At 37.6% G+C, this 18,715-nt stretch overlaps 1 protein-coding gene and 1 long non-coding RNA gene across 3 annotated transcripts in view; both read right to left on the bottom strand.

The window, feature by feature from the left end:
- Positions 1-2,420: 2,420 nt before the first annotated feature.
- Positions 2,421-11,620, bottom strand: NUDT7 (nudix hydrolase 7). 2 transcript variants are annotated; one of them, XM_087971623.1, is made up of 5 exons: positions 11,569-11,620; positions 10,915-11,031; positions 9,265-9,418; positions 5,649-5,807; positions 2,421-3,436 (listed from the first exon to the last, which is right to left on the bottom strand). In XM_087971623.1, exons 3-5 carry the CDS (start codon positions 9,415-9,417, stop codon positions 3,065-3,067), a joined length of 684 nt encoding a protein of 227 aa, XP_087827749.1. In that variant the 5' UTR covers position 9,418; positions 10,915-11,031; positions 11,569-11,620; the 3' UTR covers positions 2,421-3,064. The 2 variants fall into 2 exon arrangements, with proteins under 2 accessions (XP_087827749.1, XP_026527836.1); XM_026672051.2 differs by lacking the exon at positions 10,915-11,031.
- LOC148129838 (uncharacterized) overlaps positions 2,421-18,715 on the bottom strand; it is a 443,985-nt gene continuing 427,690 nt past the window's right edge. Inside the window, exon 2 of the long non-coding RNA XR_015750645.1 lies at positions 2,421-2,982. This is a non-coding gene — a long non-coding RNA (uncharacterized LOC148129838). The remainder of the gene's footprint in view (positions 2,983-18,715) is intronic.

Here is an 18,715-nt window from a genome sequence, read left to right as displayed (position 1 = left end):
CTGGATTCAGAAATCACAATAAGCCTGTGTTGTTTTTTTAAACATGGTTGAATGAACGAAGTGCGGTAGTTCAGATGTCTGATGTTGCATCCAAGGCTTTGGGAGGTCATCTTTAGCCTTAGCAGGATAGCATTCAGTAAACCAGTTGCATTTACAATTCTGACATAATGATCCATTTCTTTCCTAGGTGACAGTCAACATTTCACACTCTGAAATGCACTCATTGGACAATTATGCTTCTTTTTAATAAATATTTTTATACAATGCTACTATACACCTTCTAGGGACGCGGTGGCTTAGTGGCTAAGATGTTGAGCTTGTCGATCAGAAAGGTCAGCAGTTTGGCGGTTCGAATCCCTAGCGCCGCGTAATGGAGTCAGCTCCTGTTACTTGTCCCAGCAGCTTCTGCCAACCTAGCAGTTCGAAAGCATGTAAAAATGCAAGTAGAAAAATAGGTACCACTTTGGTGGGAAGGTAACAGCGTTCTGTGCACCTTCGGCGTTTAGTCATGCCGGCCACATGACCACGGAGACGTCTTCGGACAACGCTGGCTCTTTTTTGGCTTTGTAATGGAGATGAGCATCACCCCCTAGAGCCGGAAACAACTATGCGTGAGGGGAACCTTTATCTTTACTGTTCACCTTATGGTTCCTTCAACGTGCTACTTGCTTTTCCATAGCTCCATTTTTATTTCATTTTTCAATTCCCCCACCTCCAATATTGACTATTTGACTTTGCTCCAGATACCAAGTGTGGGCTGGACTGACCAAGAAGACTGTTGGTTGGCAGAAAAGAGAGTTCTGCAGCCCCGATTTACTAGCTCCAGGCCATGCTCTTAAAGAGTTGGAGAAGAATGAATCAATTCTGCTGCTTCCTTGGGATCTCATTTATATTAATAATCTCACATTCACGCACCACAGTGGGGAATAGAAACACTTGTCAATTCAGACTTTAAATCAGGGAACCTGGAAGAAACTCAATAAGTACATATCGGAATATTGCTATCGTATTTATGAAAAACCCGAGGTCAAAAAATGATGCATCTTATCTAACTCAAAAATCCGATTTTTTAAAAACGCCAAAATGTTCCTGTTATTTCTCACAAAATGAGAACACAGTCCCTGGTGCTATTTTTTCTTCTCTTCCAGGAAAAGCAAAAGCAAAACCAAACCTTTCCAAACAGTGTGACTTGCTCCACGGATAGAGGTTTTTTTTACATTTTAATTCCTCAGCCAAACCAAATTACTATGGCAACATCTTTAGTAGACAAGAGAAGTAATTACAAGAGCTAAAACCTACTCAGTGTGCAGGTTCTTATACAAACCTTTCCTCGCTCCCTCCAGCCCCCAAAATAACCCAGGTATGTTTGCTTCTTTTTTACAATTCAGTTTTTAAAGAAAAACAGCTCTCCTTTCCCTTGCATATTTTCTCAAGTCCTGGAAGATTTGTTTGTTACTTCTTTTTTTTAGCCTCTTGGCATACCCGTAGGATGGAGAAAGGGTGCAGGTGGAATTAAGGAGGCTGATGTACATTTGCAACAGTATTCTTGCAAAAAAGTTTGGACTGGAGACCCTGACCATCTCTTAAGTTTTGATGAAGTTATCAGAATGTTAGGATAAATTGTAGTTTTACAACCAGAAGTTCTTATTGGCAGACTCTTCCTAACAAGGGTAAGTCTGTAAACTATGCTTAAGATAGGCTACTACTAGGGAGGCTGAACTTAGACTAACCTGCCGCCAAATTCTCCTTTCGCTCCAGCCTTAAGAAAACTAGAAAGGAAGGTGTTCTGGGTGGACCAACAAGGCTACTAAAAAAAACACCCCAGAATTTCAAAACAGAATTTTAAACACCATTCAAGTGCTAGCCCTAAAATATCAGGAGCAGCTGCTTTTCAACCTTGAATGGGTCTAAAGTTTTAGATGTATCATTCCCAAAGGAAAATAAGCTAAACTTCCAGATTGAAAAAGAACTAAATAGAAAAACGCAAGAGAAGGCAACAATCTCACGCTAAGGATTCCAAAATAAATTCCATATAAGTAGCCAAACTACTTATTACTTCCTAGAATTTTTTTTTTTTAAAAGACTGGCAGTTCTGTAATATCAAAGACATAACTAAGAAACATCCGCTTCTGGACTTAATTTACAGAAATGTGGGTTCTGTTGCAGCGTCTCATGTGAGGAACATATTGCGTCCTTCAGTTATGATTCCAATCTCAAGATGAAAAATATAAAACAATTATGACTGCAATGCTGTAAGAGAAAGGGTGCCTAATGCAAGGTCATACATACCTAAAACGGGTGATGCAAGTGAATGATTAATGCTGCAGCATCGCTGATCAAGTCAAATCCCTTGAAATAGTGATGTTTTATTTGTTTTCCCCCCTTACCCATGCAGTAGGAGGTAACATCATTAGAAAGCATTTTAATATATATTTTTTATTCTCAATTTAAAGAAACGTACAATGAAGAGTAACAGTAAATGACAACATTTGCAAAACAAAATTGAGTGGTTAGAAGTGCAGATGCTGTACGTAGTGAGTAGTTAAACGCCACCAAGAGGCTTCCACCTGAAGTGCAACTCATATTGTGCATATGAATTATGTTTCTCAAAAATAACTACCTTTTTACCCTATAGTGACCTGTTAAGGAGCCCAGTATGTATCTGTAGATACAGACACAGGAGAATATTTTTTTAAATCTAGTAAAAATGAATTTTATTTGTATAAAATGTGCAAAAAAATTTGCACTGGTAGTGCAAACCTATAAATATTTATTTACCTTAGCAGTCCCCCTGTGTGATCTCTACTGGCATTTTGATTTAAAGGGGGGAAAATCATAAAATGCCAAGCATTAGAGATTGCGGCCCAACATAATCATTACGTTTGAAAATTTTAATTCAATACTACCCTATCCCAGTTGAACGTGGCAAGAACAGATTCCTGCAATTATACACTTCCAACGTGATTTTTAAATATAAATTAACTGAATTATTACAGCTAAGGCATGGATCATACTTTCAAGAGTTTCAATTACATTTGGGGTAAAAAAATTACAGCGTTACCTGTCAAAGTTGGCTTTTTATGTTATGGTAGCGCATCATAAAGTTTTTCTCAGCTGAAGAAATCAAATTATCAAGGTCAAATTCAACTTCAAACGTCGGTTTCTCCCCATAAATTGCAACAGCAACAAAGGCTGCAAAATGGGCGGTGAGTCCCCACACTGTAAATGACTTCTGATGCTCGGGGTCATTGTATTCAAAGAAATGGAGCAAATATGGAGCCTGTCCCTTTCTTTCCAAAGGTACAACACAGTGCTTCTCAGGGCGTATAAAATATTCCAGCGGCACTGAAAACACGTGGCTGACTTCTTCTGGATTTGGTTGGGCTTGAAAAGTGTCTTCTATGAAAGCTACAACTGGAGTTACGACAGAATGAGTCTAAAAGGAAGAAGAATAAAGTCATAGTTAAACTTCAATGTTTCTAACCAAGTACCTGTCATGCCCCTGTTGGAGTCTGACTCCGAGGAGAGATGGAACAGCTGACAGGGAGTGGGAGTGTGGCTACGGTGATTGTGGAGGAAACTGGGGAAGGGCACAGGCCAGATGTGCATTCAGAGGAAGACCCAGGCCCATTCCTCTTCATTCTAGGGCACGCAGGAGGAGCAGATAAGGGAGAAACGTGAGTGGCTGGTCTGACGGGAGGAAGGGGCCCTGATCCCCTTGATCATGGGCTGCAGCTGGGAGGACTGGTTAAAAGGACAAACTGTGCATGGCAAAAGTTGCTGGAAGCAAAGCGTGCATTATTCTTGTCAGAGCTTATCTGTGTTTTGGCTTCCTCCCAACTGTGGTTGCTGCGTTATCTGGTAGAATTCTGCAATTAATCATCCTTGCCTGCCTTAGTAATTCCTTCAGTGTGGTTTGTGTTAGGTTTTTTATTTTGAATTAACTTTACTTTGGGTGCAGACTGCATTTACTCCCTCCGTAATATGTTTTCTTTGATTTCCAGAGTTTGATTTCCAGCCAAGGATGATTGGACATTGGGGCCAAGTTGGAGGCATTAAAGGAACTTTATTCTATTTTTGTGCCTTGGTTATTTTTGTGTCACACCCCAGGTCATCACTGTACGCTTCCAATTCTTTTTAATAGTATAACTAAATAAATTTGAGGGGTGGGTATCCAGGGTCTTACTGAATGTGAACAAGAGACTATGAAAAATATAATCTTCATTTTTAAAACTCTGAATGGAATGTCAATGTTTTTGAAGACAACGGGGGACAGGCCCCGGACTACGTAAACAATATGAAGGACGTATAAAATTCATAACTCTGGTTTGAGGTGTGAAACAAGCTTCCATCGTGGAAGATTTATTTCTGAAAATTACTGTAACCCATTCTTGGATTGTCATTGGAAGGAGGTCAACGGAGCATTCCTCTGTGGCGCAGTGGTTAGAGTGCAGTACTGCAAGCTATTTCTGCTGCAACCAGCTGCCTACAATTTGGTAGTTCAAATCCCACCAGGCTCAAGGTTGACTCAGCTTTCCATCCTTCCGAGGTGGGTCAAATGAGGACCCAAATTGTTGGGGGCAATTATGCTGACTCTGTAAACCGCTTAGAGAGGTCTGTAAAGCACTATAAAGCGGTATATAAGTCTTAGTGCTATTGCTATTGCTATTTCAGAGTTTCCTGGTCAATTAATTTTGCACATCCCTTATTTAGGTTGTTCTTCTTGGAGCAATCCAGAATGGCTTATAAGTAGTCAATAAAAGATAGCATCATAATTAAAATAGTCCTTGACTTACGACTGGTCACTTAGCGAATGTTCAAATTAAGACGGACATCCCCCCCAAATGTACCGATTCCAAAGCTCCGATGGTTGCCCTCCCAGTCATGTCACTGCATTTCAGATGCTGAGCAACTGGTCCACATTTATGGTTGTTTGCAGTGTCCTGTGGTCATGTGACTTCAATTTTTGATGTTTTAACAGGCATTTGTTTACAATTTTCAGCAAAGTACTCAGCAAGATTGCTTAACGACTGCTGATTCATTTAGCAACCCTTTCCTAACAACTGCTGCAAAAAAGGTTAAATTAGGTTGGCCACATGATGAATCCTTTACAACTTTCATAACTTACAACTGTAATGGGGAGAGACTATCTGTATTCCTTAAAAAAAGTTAAGTGTAAAACTTAAAACAGAGTTCATTCTTTGAAAAGTACCTCATGTAACAGACTATCTAAAAAGATAGTTTGTTCCTGGATGAACACAGGATTTCCCAGCTCTCCCTTTCAAGAAGGCAGCTTGGGGGAGGACACCGATGGTTCCCTCAAGCAGCAGCAGAATACCATAGATGCTACCACTCAGATCCTGATCATTGTTATTCACCAATGCAACCTACAGGACATGAAGAGCAATTTTTTAATATACACTGTTTTGGAATTGGTAGAAACCAGAGTTTAAATATTTGAGTCCTAAGCCACTAAAAAACACATACACTCATGTCAATACTATCAATACAATGGATTGAGTCTATTGCCATCTGAATTAGTGGCTGCTGACAGTCTCATCCTCTGTGAATTTGTTGTATCCCCTTTTTAAGGCCCATTCAAAATGACTCACAGCTTCTTTGAAATATTTCAGATAAACAATACCTACTTTATCTATTCCAGGAACCAGCCTACAGATGACTTCAGCCTGTTCAGGAAGAAGACCCACTTCTTCTCTAGCTTCTCGAAGAGCTGTGGCAACTTCATCTGTGTCTGTTGGGTCACTTCTACCTCCTGGAAAACAAACTTCTCCTGGGGATGTTCTCAACTGGAATTAGAACATTAACATTGTTGTTTGCTTTAAGTCCATCAGTTGTTTAGACCAGATTTGGCATTTTGATTCACCTATCAAGTCCTTTTCAAGGACCTGGGATAACCATATGTTATTGCTTGACCTTTTATTATTATCACTGAAGTTTCTTCATCCAATTTTAAATCCACAATCATTGGGCACTTCTCAGTTTATGTTTTGCTTATAAGTTGGTGAATAATAATAATGGCTTTTAGGATTGAACATAGACAGCAACGCCAATAAATATTTTAATTTAATTAAACACACTGCAGACTAGGATCTAACAGAACAGCAATGAAGGCTTTGAAAAGGATATTGCAAATGCTATGTTACGTCTAAAATAATGAAGATTAGAGTTCTTCAGGAATGCTTTTTCCTGACACTATGGATGTGAAAGGCCGATTTGGAAGAAGCATAGCAGAAAAGAATGCCAAGATGTTTGAACTCTGGTATTGGAGAAGACACTTCGACAGCCAGGAAAACAAGCAAATTTTTCATAAAAAAAAAAAAAAAAATCCAGTTGGAGTCACAAGATGCAGTAATCACTGGTCTCCAACTATCACATCATGCCAAGAAGTCCATAATGCCAGTTGAAGATTAGCTGCACTTATAAAATCCCAGCTTAGACCAAGAACTAGTCAAACTTAAGGGTCACTGAAATTAATGAGCTCAACAAACTCCCATTTAGCAATTGGTATAGATAAATCCTGTGGGGTTTCATAGCACTCATTTCCATTTTAAATATAACCTCCAATCTCAAATTATACCCATACAGGGAGGACAAAGATCCAAATATTAGGTCAATTGTTCTTTGCAATCTCTTGACTTCATCTCTATTGCTGTTTTTATTCAAAATCAATACCATCAACATAGGAACTTAGCACGCACAGTCATGAACAAGATAGACTTTCATAACTTTTCCTATAATTGATGATATTGGTTTTGAATAATCCAATAATCCTAAGGGAGTCATTGAATAATCCTAAAGGAGTTATTGTGAGATAACAACTGGGTGTGGGGCATAAGTGGTTTCACATTGCAAAACAATGTTATAATGCTAAACATATGCCAAACAAAACTAAGATGATCAACTAAACAAAAAAGTATGGGAAAAATAGAAGAAAAGAAGAAATCAGTAAGTAACTTTTAAAACACTTGCATCTTAAAAGATGAAATCTCTCCTAAGATTATTTTCAATAAAATACATTAGCCAAAGAGCATGAGAAAAATCCTATTTTCTACACCCAGGTAATTCAGCAGAAGTGTTTCTGAAAGATGTGTGTACATTAGAAAGAATAATCTGAACAAAGTATTAGTATTTAATTGCATTATTCATATACCTTGTTAGGTAGGTCTAGAGGTATATGTGTGAATGTTCCTGTCTCTTGACTCCTGTTCACTACATCCTTAACTACTTAGACTAAACTACCTCTGATTCAGATTAGTTACAAAACATTTCAAAATCTAACAAAACAGACCAGAATTATCAAAGAAAAAGATAAGAGAAAAATATGTTTTCCTCTTAACCTTCAGAAAGTTAAACTATTCCTCCAGCTCATGGAGATTTAAGGAAGCAACTTGCTTTAGCAAACACATTTAACATCTTTACCTGGGCTACTGCTACTGCTGAAGTCTCTTGCTATTTTGGTTCCTGGTGACAGATGAAAGAGACCCAAGGGAAATCAAGATGCAAACATTCCCCTATCCTCAGATATTCCAACTTTCAAATCTATTACATCAAAAATTTAATTAATGTCTGTAATAAAAGAAAGGCAGTGCTGTATTAGATAGACTGATTATTAATGGGCAGGGGTGGGATTCAATCAGTGTTACTACTGGTTTGGTGACTACATTTTGCGCGCGTGTAAAACAACCTTAGGCTGTGCCACCCAGATAGCTGAAAAGCCTTTTTCCCTGCTTTTTCAACCTCAGCTGTGCCGCGCAAAGCAGCTGAGGTTGAAAAAGCAGAAAATATAGGACAGGTAAGAGCCTGGGTGGGCCAAAAAGCAGCAAACACAGAACCGCTTCGGTGTCTGCTGCTCTTCAGAGCTACTGGCTCTATAGCAGCAGTCGCCAACTGGTGGGCCACGGCCCACTGGTGGGCTGTGAGAAAATTTTGGTGGGCTGCAGAGAAATCTCACTCCCAGAACATCCCCCCAAAGCAATTAATCCAGGCTGTGCAGAAACACAAGGCTGCGCCGCCCACACAGCCCGTGGGAACCCTCTGCCCCAATCACTCTTTACCCGGCAAACTTGCCTGCTAAAATTGCTATTTTTCCTTTTTCCGACCATCATCTGTTCTGCTGTGCCAGGAGATTTAGATTAGTTAGGAAGCAGGAAATGGTTGGATTTCTTGCTTTCTGGCTAGTCTTTAGATCTTCGGTTCTGCTTTTAAGCACAGCCGAACCTCCCTTAGGACTGAAGGTTCTATTATTCAGTGCAGACTCATGGCAAGCAAATTTGAGAGACTGAGCTAGCCGATGGCAGATAGATAGATCACTGAATGATTCTGTGAGCAACTCAATCTGCCTGCCTGCCTTGCCTGATTTTGGGTAAAAGTTGCTCTTTTTTAATAAAAAATTCAATATTCATATAAATATTTATAATATTTACATACAAGCCATGCCCAGACAGTCACATGACCACCAAGTCCCACCCACAAATTAGGCCACATCCACAGAACCAGTTAGTGGTCCCTGGGATTTAAAATTATGAGTTTGGTGGTCCCTGAGGTCCAAAAGGTTGGCAACCCCTGCTCTATAGAACCGGGCAGAACCGGTAGCATCCTACCCGTTAGTGGGGAAAAACAGAAGAGATTGCAATATAAAAGGAAAAATGAAAACTGCTAGAACAAAGGTAGGTTTAAGTACAGGTAGCCTTCGACTTACACCAGTTCATTTAATTTGAAGTTACAACAGCACTCAAAAAAAAAATAAGTTGTGATCATTTTTCACACTTACGACTGTAAGCATCCCCATGGTTATGTGATCAAAATTCAGACACTCATATTTATGATAGTTGCAGTATCCTGGGGTCATGTGATCACCTTTTGCGATCTTCTGACAAGCGAACTCAACGGGGAAACTAGATTCACTTATTACAAACTAAATAACTGCAGTGTTTCACGTAACAACTGTGGCAGAAAAGATTGTAAAGTGGGGCAGAAATCACTTAATAACTGCCTGGCTTAACAAAGGAAATTTGGGGCTCAACTGTGGTTGTAAGTCGAGGATTACCTATAGAAGGAAGTTCAAATAGAGATTGCATTCCTGCCTCACAAGGAAACGCTATCAGTGTTAGCTCTACTTAACCAGATTGAATATATTTCTATATGTGTGTTCTCTCCTTTTATTTTAGCCTTTCATTCCACGTGTTTCTAGAAATATTCACCAAATTAATAGTGAACTTAGTTTTGGTTTTCATATTTACATACCTTCATTGATCTAAGAGTGAAAAGAAGACATAGCTTTCCATCTTTGACCATCAATGGGATAAGAACTGAGGCTTTTGGTAATTGAATGTTGGAAAATTTGTCTCCAATGTCGAACTTCCTTAACTGCAGCTTTGCCTTTTCTTTTATACACATTCTAGAATAAATAAAAAGAGCAAATCTTTATTATAAACAAAACAGGCAAAAATGCAAAAAGAAACATAAAAAATGAGAGTCAAATTGATTGCTTTTACTGCAAAAAAAGAGACATACAAGGGCCCTTAAAAATTGGAGAATACTTTTTAATTTTCAATATTTTAAACATGACCTAAAGCATGATTTGTTCTCCATACAAATCCTAAAATTAGATAACGAGAACCTAATTAAATGAATGAGTGGAAAACATTATACTTTTCATTTATTTATTAACAAAAATAATCCAAAGCTATAATTTGCAATGAAATAGGACTGAAATGTTCTCACTATAAGTATTGGTGGTAATGGAATAATGGACTAAAACTGTTGCAATGAAGCTAGATTTATTATAAAAAAAGCAATATGAATCAGACACATGATATTGAACAGTATGACCTTTGCTTTATGAGTGAAAAGCAGGGCTGTGATAATTTTACAGCTTAGTTTAATAATGAAATATTTCTGTGGTCTTATTAGATGATGTATCATTTAGATTAATAAATGTAAAATAATTGCCATGGCTGATTCCACACGGTATCAGAAGAGGAAAAGAAAGATTATTGAATTATAATGAGCCAGTTAAAGATGCTGAAAAAAGGATCGTTTCCAAGAATTGCATAAAGGGCCATGTTTGCATCTTTATACACTACAAAGCAACTTTATGGAATTGGGTACAGTTCTTGAAGGCCAGTATATAAATTTACAAAACCGTTTGAATTTAAACAACCCCAATCCTCATGGAGAACTAATTCAAATACATACATGGAATCTCATTCAATCACTTAGCAATAATCTTCATTACCTTGTACTGCATTTTACACTTAGAATTGTGCATATTGTTTAATCTTAGCAATTGGGCTTCCTTGAATAAAGTACCAATTAATATTGAGTTAGGGTATTACATTCTTCAGTAAGAGACATTAGCATAGACTAATGATCTTGTGCTGTGCTGTGCTGTGAATACCATCTAATAATGCTAACAGTGCAGAATCAGCAATTTACAAATAAATGCTAACTTTCATCAAAAGCTGAATTCTTGAGTAAAAGGGGATTATTGTCTACCCAAAAATTGGTTTTGGGGATTATCCAAGGCTGAAAAATCCTCAATTTCAGCTCTTTAGGCTGCAGGGAGGAGGAGGAAATCTCATTTACTTAGCAATAATCTATTAAACTCATTGGATCTTGGGTTACTATATATATATTGGGCTAATATAATGGTGTATTAAATTTTAATACCACTTTTGAAAATATTTATATTTTGTATTTATATGTACTGTATTTTGTGTGTGTTTGTGTATGTATGTGCAGAGCAATTTTATGTACCTAAAAAGCAACATTAGTACGTTATATATGTAAATATTGAATTGCTAATGTCTCTCCTTCCTGGATTTTTTTTTAAAACTTGCTCTCATATTACCAAATTGTATTAGGTGGATAAACCAGAATATAAATATGCACCTTGCTCATCTCTTTTTCTTGCCTGAAGGTTTTTTTCTTCTTTAAAACAACCAATTTCTTTTTGAAAGAATCGTGAAAACTGTCTTCCTAAGAGTCCTGGTGTTATCAATGGCAATACTGAAAATATTTCATATTTCATATATTTATATTATGTTATATTATCCACATACGCAAATTATATATAAATAGTATATATTTAAAGTAGTTGTAATTATGTGTGTGTGTATAAATTACAATCACTTTAAATTCTATTCTATTCATTATATATTCTATTCATTATATATTATTATATTAAATTATATTAATATATTAATTATATTATATATTATACATTTATATTTCCATTTTTCAAAGGAAGAAAAAAAAAATAGCCTTTAAGGGGCACCTTAAGAAAACTCCAACTCTTTTTGTGTGTGTGTGTGTGTGTGTATGTGTGTGTGTGTGTGTGTGTGTATTGTGTGTGTGTGTATTGTTTGTGTGTGTGTGTGTATGTGTGTATAAACAATAAATAAAATGTAATGTATAAACCAAATTCTAGTCTGTACAGCAGTCTCGCCCTACGAGGCCCCCCTCCAAGGGAGCCGGGACTCCATAACCCGTAATCCACGGCCAGGAGTGCCCGCCAACGGGAGGCGACTCTCACTCTGTCATTACCTGCCCGGCTCGAGATCCGCGGCCGCCATCTTTACCTTCTAACAACCCGGTCGCCTTTCCTACCTAGCGGGCCTATTCGCTCTTGTGACCTGGATTGACAGCCCCTCCTCCCCCGCCCTTGACGCTCCGCCGCCTCGCTATTGGATGGCTGGTGTTGAGAGGCGGAGGCGAAAGGGAACCGGCGGCGAATCGGAAGAGGTGTAACCTTAAAGGGCGGAGCAAATCGTCCGGGCTTGTGCGGCGTGAACTTCAAGTCCCAGAATCCTTTGCGGTTACAGGTAAAGGCTTTGAAGTCCAACCTGGATCAGCCGGTGAAGCTAGTTCTTAAAGAAAGCAACGTTGTGTCAAACTGTTGCAGAATCAAACATTGAAAGGAAAATTGCTATGTTTTTATTTATTATTCCAAGTCTTAAAAGAGTTTGAGGACGTGCTAGCAAAAAGCTTCTCCCAAACCTGGTACTTTCAGTGATGTTGAATAATACTTCCATTCTGCTCAGGACTATCCCGGAGAGTGTGATTGATCCTTAGCTTAACATATCAAGAGATTTACAGAAATCTGCACTGCTATAATTTGCTTGCAGCTAAGAGCATTGATATATTCCTCCATTCTAGGCTCATCACAATTGTTCATTTTTGTCTTGATCCTTATCCCAAAAATAGTGTGGGATGCATTCATTACATCCAACCACAGTTAATGTTCCTTTTATTTGTGGAGGAGATAATAAAGAGCAAAGGCACATTGGTAGGACTGTGACTGCCAGAATGTTAGTGTGTAAATTTTAGATTGTATTAGAGGATGCTTCGGTTTGTTCTCTTCAGAGGTGGGGATATAGAATCTGGTTATTTTCAATATGCATAAAAGATTTGCAGAATGCACTGGCATAATGGAAAAGAAATACAGGTATGTTTCCATTTTTTTAAAAAAATCATTTCTTCCTATTTCTTTTATTTATAAAAATAATACCCTCATCCCTTCCTTTTGCTAAGAAAGGGTCTAATGTTTGGGATAGATTACCTTTGATATCAAATTGGTTATCAGATCCTCAGTGGCTATGCTAATCCATGATTTACAACTACAGTGGCTGGATTTCTACAACATTTTATGTAGTACTGGTGCATGACTTCAACTAAAGAACCTCATAGTTAAATGAATTTTAGCCATTTCGTTAATTGGCTATGTATAGTATGCACTTTATTTTTCTTGTATGACTTCACATGGAAAAAATCCAGCTATTGTAATTTATAAGGCAGTTTATAATGTATTGAGTGAACCCAGTCATAAAAAAATTATATTAGACCTTTCTAATCTGGGTTTAGATTTATTTAGATAGATGTCAGCAAAGAGTTAGTGTTTTTGTATCTCTGTGCTGCCATCTAGGGGTCATCTGGATGTTTGTGGCCCAAATCTCTTAGCCCTAAACTTTTCTGACCAACCATGGCTAAATAAAATTCTGGAATACTAAAATTGGTACTCTAGGCTACTGGTTTTAATGATGTTCTTGCAATTTATATGCAAACTCCATTTCATGCAGTAATCACAAATGATGTAGAAATTTAGCTTGAGTTAGATACAAATACTTTCTCAGTAAGGGAGTTCGTGTTTTGTCTCCATTAATATATGTGACCAGAGGTGGTATTCAGCAGGTTCTGACCAGTTCTGGAGAACCAGTAGTGGAAATTTTGAGTAGTTTGGAGAACCGGTAGTGGAAATTTTGAGTAGTTTGGAGAACTGGCAAATGCCACCTCTGACTAGCCCCACCCCATCTATTCTCTGCCTCCCATTGAGTCCCAGCTGATTGGCTGGGTTTTCTTTGGTTGCTCTGCACAGGAGAACGGAGTGGAAAGCAGGTTAGTGGGGTGGGGAGGGAAAGGGGTTTTACAATAACCTTCCTCCAGGAGTGGGGAGGGAATAGGGATTTTGCAGTAACCTTCCCCTGCCACGCCCACCAAGCCACGCTCACCAAGCCACACCACACCCACCAAGTCACGCCCACAGAACCAGTAGTAAAAAAAAATATTAATTCCACCACTGTATGTGACATCTGAAGAGGAGGCTTCAAACATGGCTGTGCTGTTAAATTGTGCCCGGTCTGAAAACACACACAAAAAAATACTGCATTGATGCATTTTAGCTTTTTTTTCCTCGACTCCATCCTTCTCCTCCTCCTCCTTTGATTTTCTCCATCATGGTGAGAACAAAGCTTGAAACAAGGTTCTGTTTTGCTTTGTTTGGCACCTGGGACGCCTAAGATGCCGCAAATGCCAAGGTGCTGTAATAAGCAAAAATTGCATCATAATCTTGCAATGGATCATTGCACAAGTCAGAGTGCTCATAACAATTAAAAAGGTGATATTTGCAACTCAAGCGACAATAAATGTAATGGGCGTAGAAAGGCAAACTGTGAACAATTTTATGTGCTGAAATGGCTCTCCAATTAGCTACAAATTTATCTGATAACCCTATCGATTCCAAGAACATGCAACCTTCTTTGTAATGTGTACAATTTGCAGAATAGATTTAATTAACCCCGCACACTTAACAATTGTGCGGCAAATAGCTTGTTCAACAGTCTGGAGCTCTAGTTTACAACTGGTATGCATGGCTAAATAATTTGTTTTGATTGGTTCATATTCTTTGGGGGATAAGGATTAGTTTTTTCTATCTAGCTTATGTGCATGAGGTGTTTCTGTATTTCCTCCCAACTTTTTGGGTGTGGTTATTTAAGAAAAGATTGTGTGTGTGTGTGTGTGTGTGTGTGTGCTGTTTATATGTTTGTATGTGTGTGCATTTAAACTTTTAGTTTAAGCTTTTTTTTAAAAATATGTCTATTAAGCAACATTGCATTTAAGTTTGTATATCAGGAGAAGGTTTTCATGTTTTCATGACAATCTCAAAATGTTGTGGAAACAAGCTTAACTAAACATAGGATAGAATAATTGAACAACTGAATGAAACTGACAGGTTTTTTTCCCCATCTAGTAGCTGACTGCTAGAGTTCTTATTTTGCTCTTTGGAGATAAGAAGAATGCAAGATATCCAGGAAAAGTTGACTTCTTCAACTCTGATCTCTTTTTAAAACCAGAATCCTTGTCTCTACTTCAGTTTTTTAAAAAAACTTTGGGAATGGATGTAGGCAATGCAATATCAGAGATTGTAATCTCTCTAGCAATAAATTACTTGCCCATCTAACCTAAAAAATTTTGTGGCATGAAAAAAAAATGCAGCAATTCAATTTTAAACCATTTGCTCGATAGATTGACTGAGCTGGTAGCATTTTAAATTAAAAACCCAGTGGCTCTGTGGATTGTTTTCTTAATCTGCAACAATCACTTCTAGAAGCTGCTGTTGGCACTGTGGCTTTGATATTCTTATCCCAAAGTCAAATACAAGCAGAGAACGTAGACCTTATTTTTTTTATACTTTTGCTTATATAGATCGGATACAGCTTTCAAGACTTTGACCTGATTTCTTCTTATTGATCCAATCTTATTAGACAGGTTTTCTTTCTTTCAGAATATATAACCTTTGAAACTTCAATGAAGAATTGTCATCCAATTGAATACACACTTTTTAAAAGAGCACTGGAGATTATTATCTTTTAAAGTCATTTCTTGTGCTGCTGAAAAGTTCATTAATACAAAGAAATTAATCTTTATATCCACAGTTCCACTATCATTTTAATGTATCATTTAGTTCCTTTGCAGCTAGCATTTTTTTCTTTTTTGCATATGTCAGCCTTGAAACAATGTCATACTTTTCTTTAATTCGTTAACTGAGAAGAAAGTCAGCATTGGTTCACCTGCTTTTTATGTAAGGAATTAAGCAGATAAGAAAAGCAAAATAGCCAATTCGATGGAATTGTGAAATACAAAATGTGTGAACAGCTATTCCAATTGCAGATATCCGTCCAGAATCATCTCTTAATTCCATGAAAAACCAGCAGGAATCTGCTAGGTTACAAGCTGTAAAGGTGAAGTCTAAAATGATTCTGGAACAAGAAAATGACAGTATTTCCATGTGGCTGCCAAAATACTTTCATGAGCTCACCAGGGATCATTAAGCCAATGGAGGTTTTTTTTTAAAAAAAAATTAGAAGACAGCATTGTCTAGTTGATCCTGGATGATCTGAAAAGAAAGCATAATAGTAACAGAATAGAGACCACTAGGAATTCTCAAGACTGAAAGAGATGGAAATGAAAATGGCCATCAAGTCACCAGGAACATGAAGGCTGATTCGGGGACCACAAATGTGTGCTCTTCAAACTTAGATGTATTCTTCAAACCCAGGTCTTCTTCAGATGTAGTTCTCATTTTATCTTCAAGTATAAAAGCTTCAGATATCAAGCTTGCCCCAGATTAATAATAGATTTCACACCTGTACCAATTCTACTCCATCTTTTTCACCAGCACACCATGTTAGACCAGTGCTGGCCAAGGTACTTACCTACATAGTAACTCAATTGGACTTATTCAGAATAAAAAGAAAGATAAGGATTAAGATTTAAGTCACCTGGAGATGTTCTGTACAATGCAGGTAAGTATAATTGGACTTTTGAAATTCTCTGTGAAGTTGGTGGATGAAGAATTGCTCCAGGTTTCTCCAGGTGAAGGAAAAATTCTCCAACCATTTCTTCAAAGAACATTTTCCCTTGGCAGTGACAAAAGCCAAGTTGCTGGGGGGGAAAAACTGGGATAGGTGGGAGAAGTTTCCACTTGAAGTATTTTTTTGGGGGGAAGGGAGGTGCATGGAATCCAGAAAGTCAGGGAGTCTAGAAGAAGATTTAATCTAGCAAGGCATTACCAATCTCTTAACAAGGTCAACAGTAAGAACTTGAATTCTAGCCAAAAGCTTCATGAAAAGTCCTTTTTTAATGTAATGTCCTTTAAATCATATGATAAGGAATTTTGGAACAACTCTATCCTCATTCTCCTATACAACAAGGCAATTTTGTTTCATTTGCTTCCCAGCATGAGCCATCCTACCATTCTTTAAAGAGCACTAAGGAATTGTAAAATGATTTAAATTGGAATTTCTCTGAAGTAGAATGCAGGAAAATGTTTATGATTTGAATTGCAACAAGCAGCAAAGTTAAGCCCAGGCTTAGAACGATTCTTTTTAAATCTTATTAAAGATGCTGCATTTTTACACCCCACTTTTTTCACAAAATAATTGAACCCATGATTTAAAAGGGGGTGTTTAAAAGTTAGTAATAACTCATCTGGCCACTAGAGGACAGTATTTATCTTAGTAGACCATATAGTAAATACTTGAAGTAAATATAGTAAATTTATGGTAACCACAGGTCATAGCAATGTTAGTAGACCATACTCTGTGGCAGAAGCAGTTTTCTGTTTTTAGAAACAGAACAATGTTAATTGAAAGCCGGTAAGTATGCTTATGTAACAAATTCATTCCTATAATTGTAGGGAAACTATATGTCCGGCAGTATATCTTTTATTGTACCATCAATGTATCAATTAGCTACATCTGTCTGCCTGCCTGTCTCTCTCTTCTATTGTACCATCTGTGTATCTATACACACTCTGTCTCTCTTCTCTTCTCTTGTATTATGTACCTCCCTCCCTCTCCCTCCCTCCCTCTCAACTCTCCTTTGCAGTTAACAGGAAAGTTAGATTTTTCACAAGTGCCATGGTTCAAATTTATTGTAAGTAAAAAGGAATTGGGTTACAGGATCTTGAAAACTAGAACTGTGTATACTTTAATCCCAGCTTTATTTATGAACGTTAAGACACAATTGACCAAGCTCAAATTATTATACTTTGAACACATTAACCTAGCTCTCTGGAGAAACCTATAAAGGTTGCAAAAGAGCATTAAATGGTTGAAAAAAGGAAAGCGAAGAAGAGGATCAACATCAAGGTCAACATCAAGGTCAAGGTGCTGGAGACAAATCCTCCTGAATAAAACCTGTCTATAGGATAGCTTAAAGTACCACTTGATGGCACATAATCAGCAATCAGTATTAAGACACAACCTCTTCTATGCTACTTATCCTCTTTTGAACTTTCTCTGGGTTTAGGGAGGGACTGGCTAACCATTTATGAGATATGAATGGAACGTCCATCTGTTCCTGCTCTGCATTGTTTTGCAAATGTCCGTTCATGTTTTTAGGGTCAGAAAATCCATTACAGATGTAATAGCTTGAAATGGAAAATAGTTCAGTTACCAGAATTCTTGCAACCCCATCTAAATGATCTCAATAAATCTTGTTAAAGAGAACAAACAGGCAGCTTACCAGCGAGCCGGACACGTTGACTTTTAAAATCTTATTTTACATATTTTGCCATCCCTGAAGAATGAAGCTGATGAGAGAGGAATCCGCAGTTGCCCGAGTAAAAATAACTTCAACACAAATCAGATGCTTCCCAAGTCTCAAGATTAGCTACCTGTTGACCTGCAGAAATAGTCTAGTGTTTAAATCTGAAATACAGATTTATGAGAAAAGCTTTGACTTTCATATAGGACTTTAGGTAAATCTTCTACATGTATTGTTTCAGTTATGTTCTGCAATAAAGATTCAAATCTTGTTGAGTTATGACCAAACGTTTATTGCTGAGTAAGCCAGTTCCAGAATAGGTTTTAAGGGTCTGTAGAACTGAAATTTACAGCTAAGCCGAATATGAAGCTGGATACCATCCAGATAAGGTATGAGGATGGAATAATAGTGCTTTGCACCCAGAGTGGAGACAAGCCAGCAAGATGAAACTCAGACCAGAGAAGTTGGAAGTAGTGTTAGCAACTGGATCATTTCTCCAGTTGAATCTGCCTGGGAGAGATTGTACCTCTTTGAGGATCTTTTTCGGGGAGACCCATCATAGAGCTATCAGATCTGACTTGCAAAGTTATTGGTGTTCCCTAGGTTGGATCAGGAACCCTGGATACCTGAAACTCTTTGTTATTAATAATAATAGGTAATTTCAGATTTTTGCAACCCAGATTTGATAACTTTACTTATCAGCTGGTTACACTAGTGCCTAACCATTAAAAGGTGGCCATATTTTATTACTTGTATTGGTCCCACTCTACGTTGGAGCCCAATTCAATGCACTTGTGCTGAGTTTGAGAACATAAAAATGATCTGAAATAACAAATTTATCAAGGAATCCTAAACAAAGTCAGACTGG

This window comes from Notechis scutatus, chromosome 9 (assembly GCF_049901735.1).
Source record: "Notechis scutatus isolate UNSWTSFEM ecotype Mainland chromosome 9, rNotScu1.2, whole genome shotgun sequence".
NCBI classification, from domain to species: domain Eukaryota; kingdom Metazoa; phylum Chordata; class Lepidosauria; order Squamata; family Elapidae; genus Notechis; species Notechis scutatus.
This window is presented reverse-complemented; position numbering and strand designations above follow the sequence as displayed.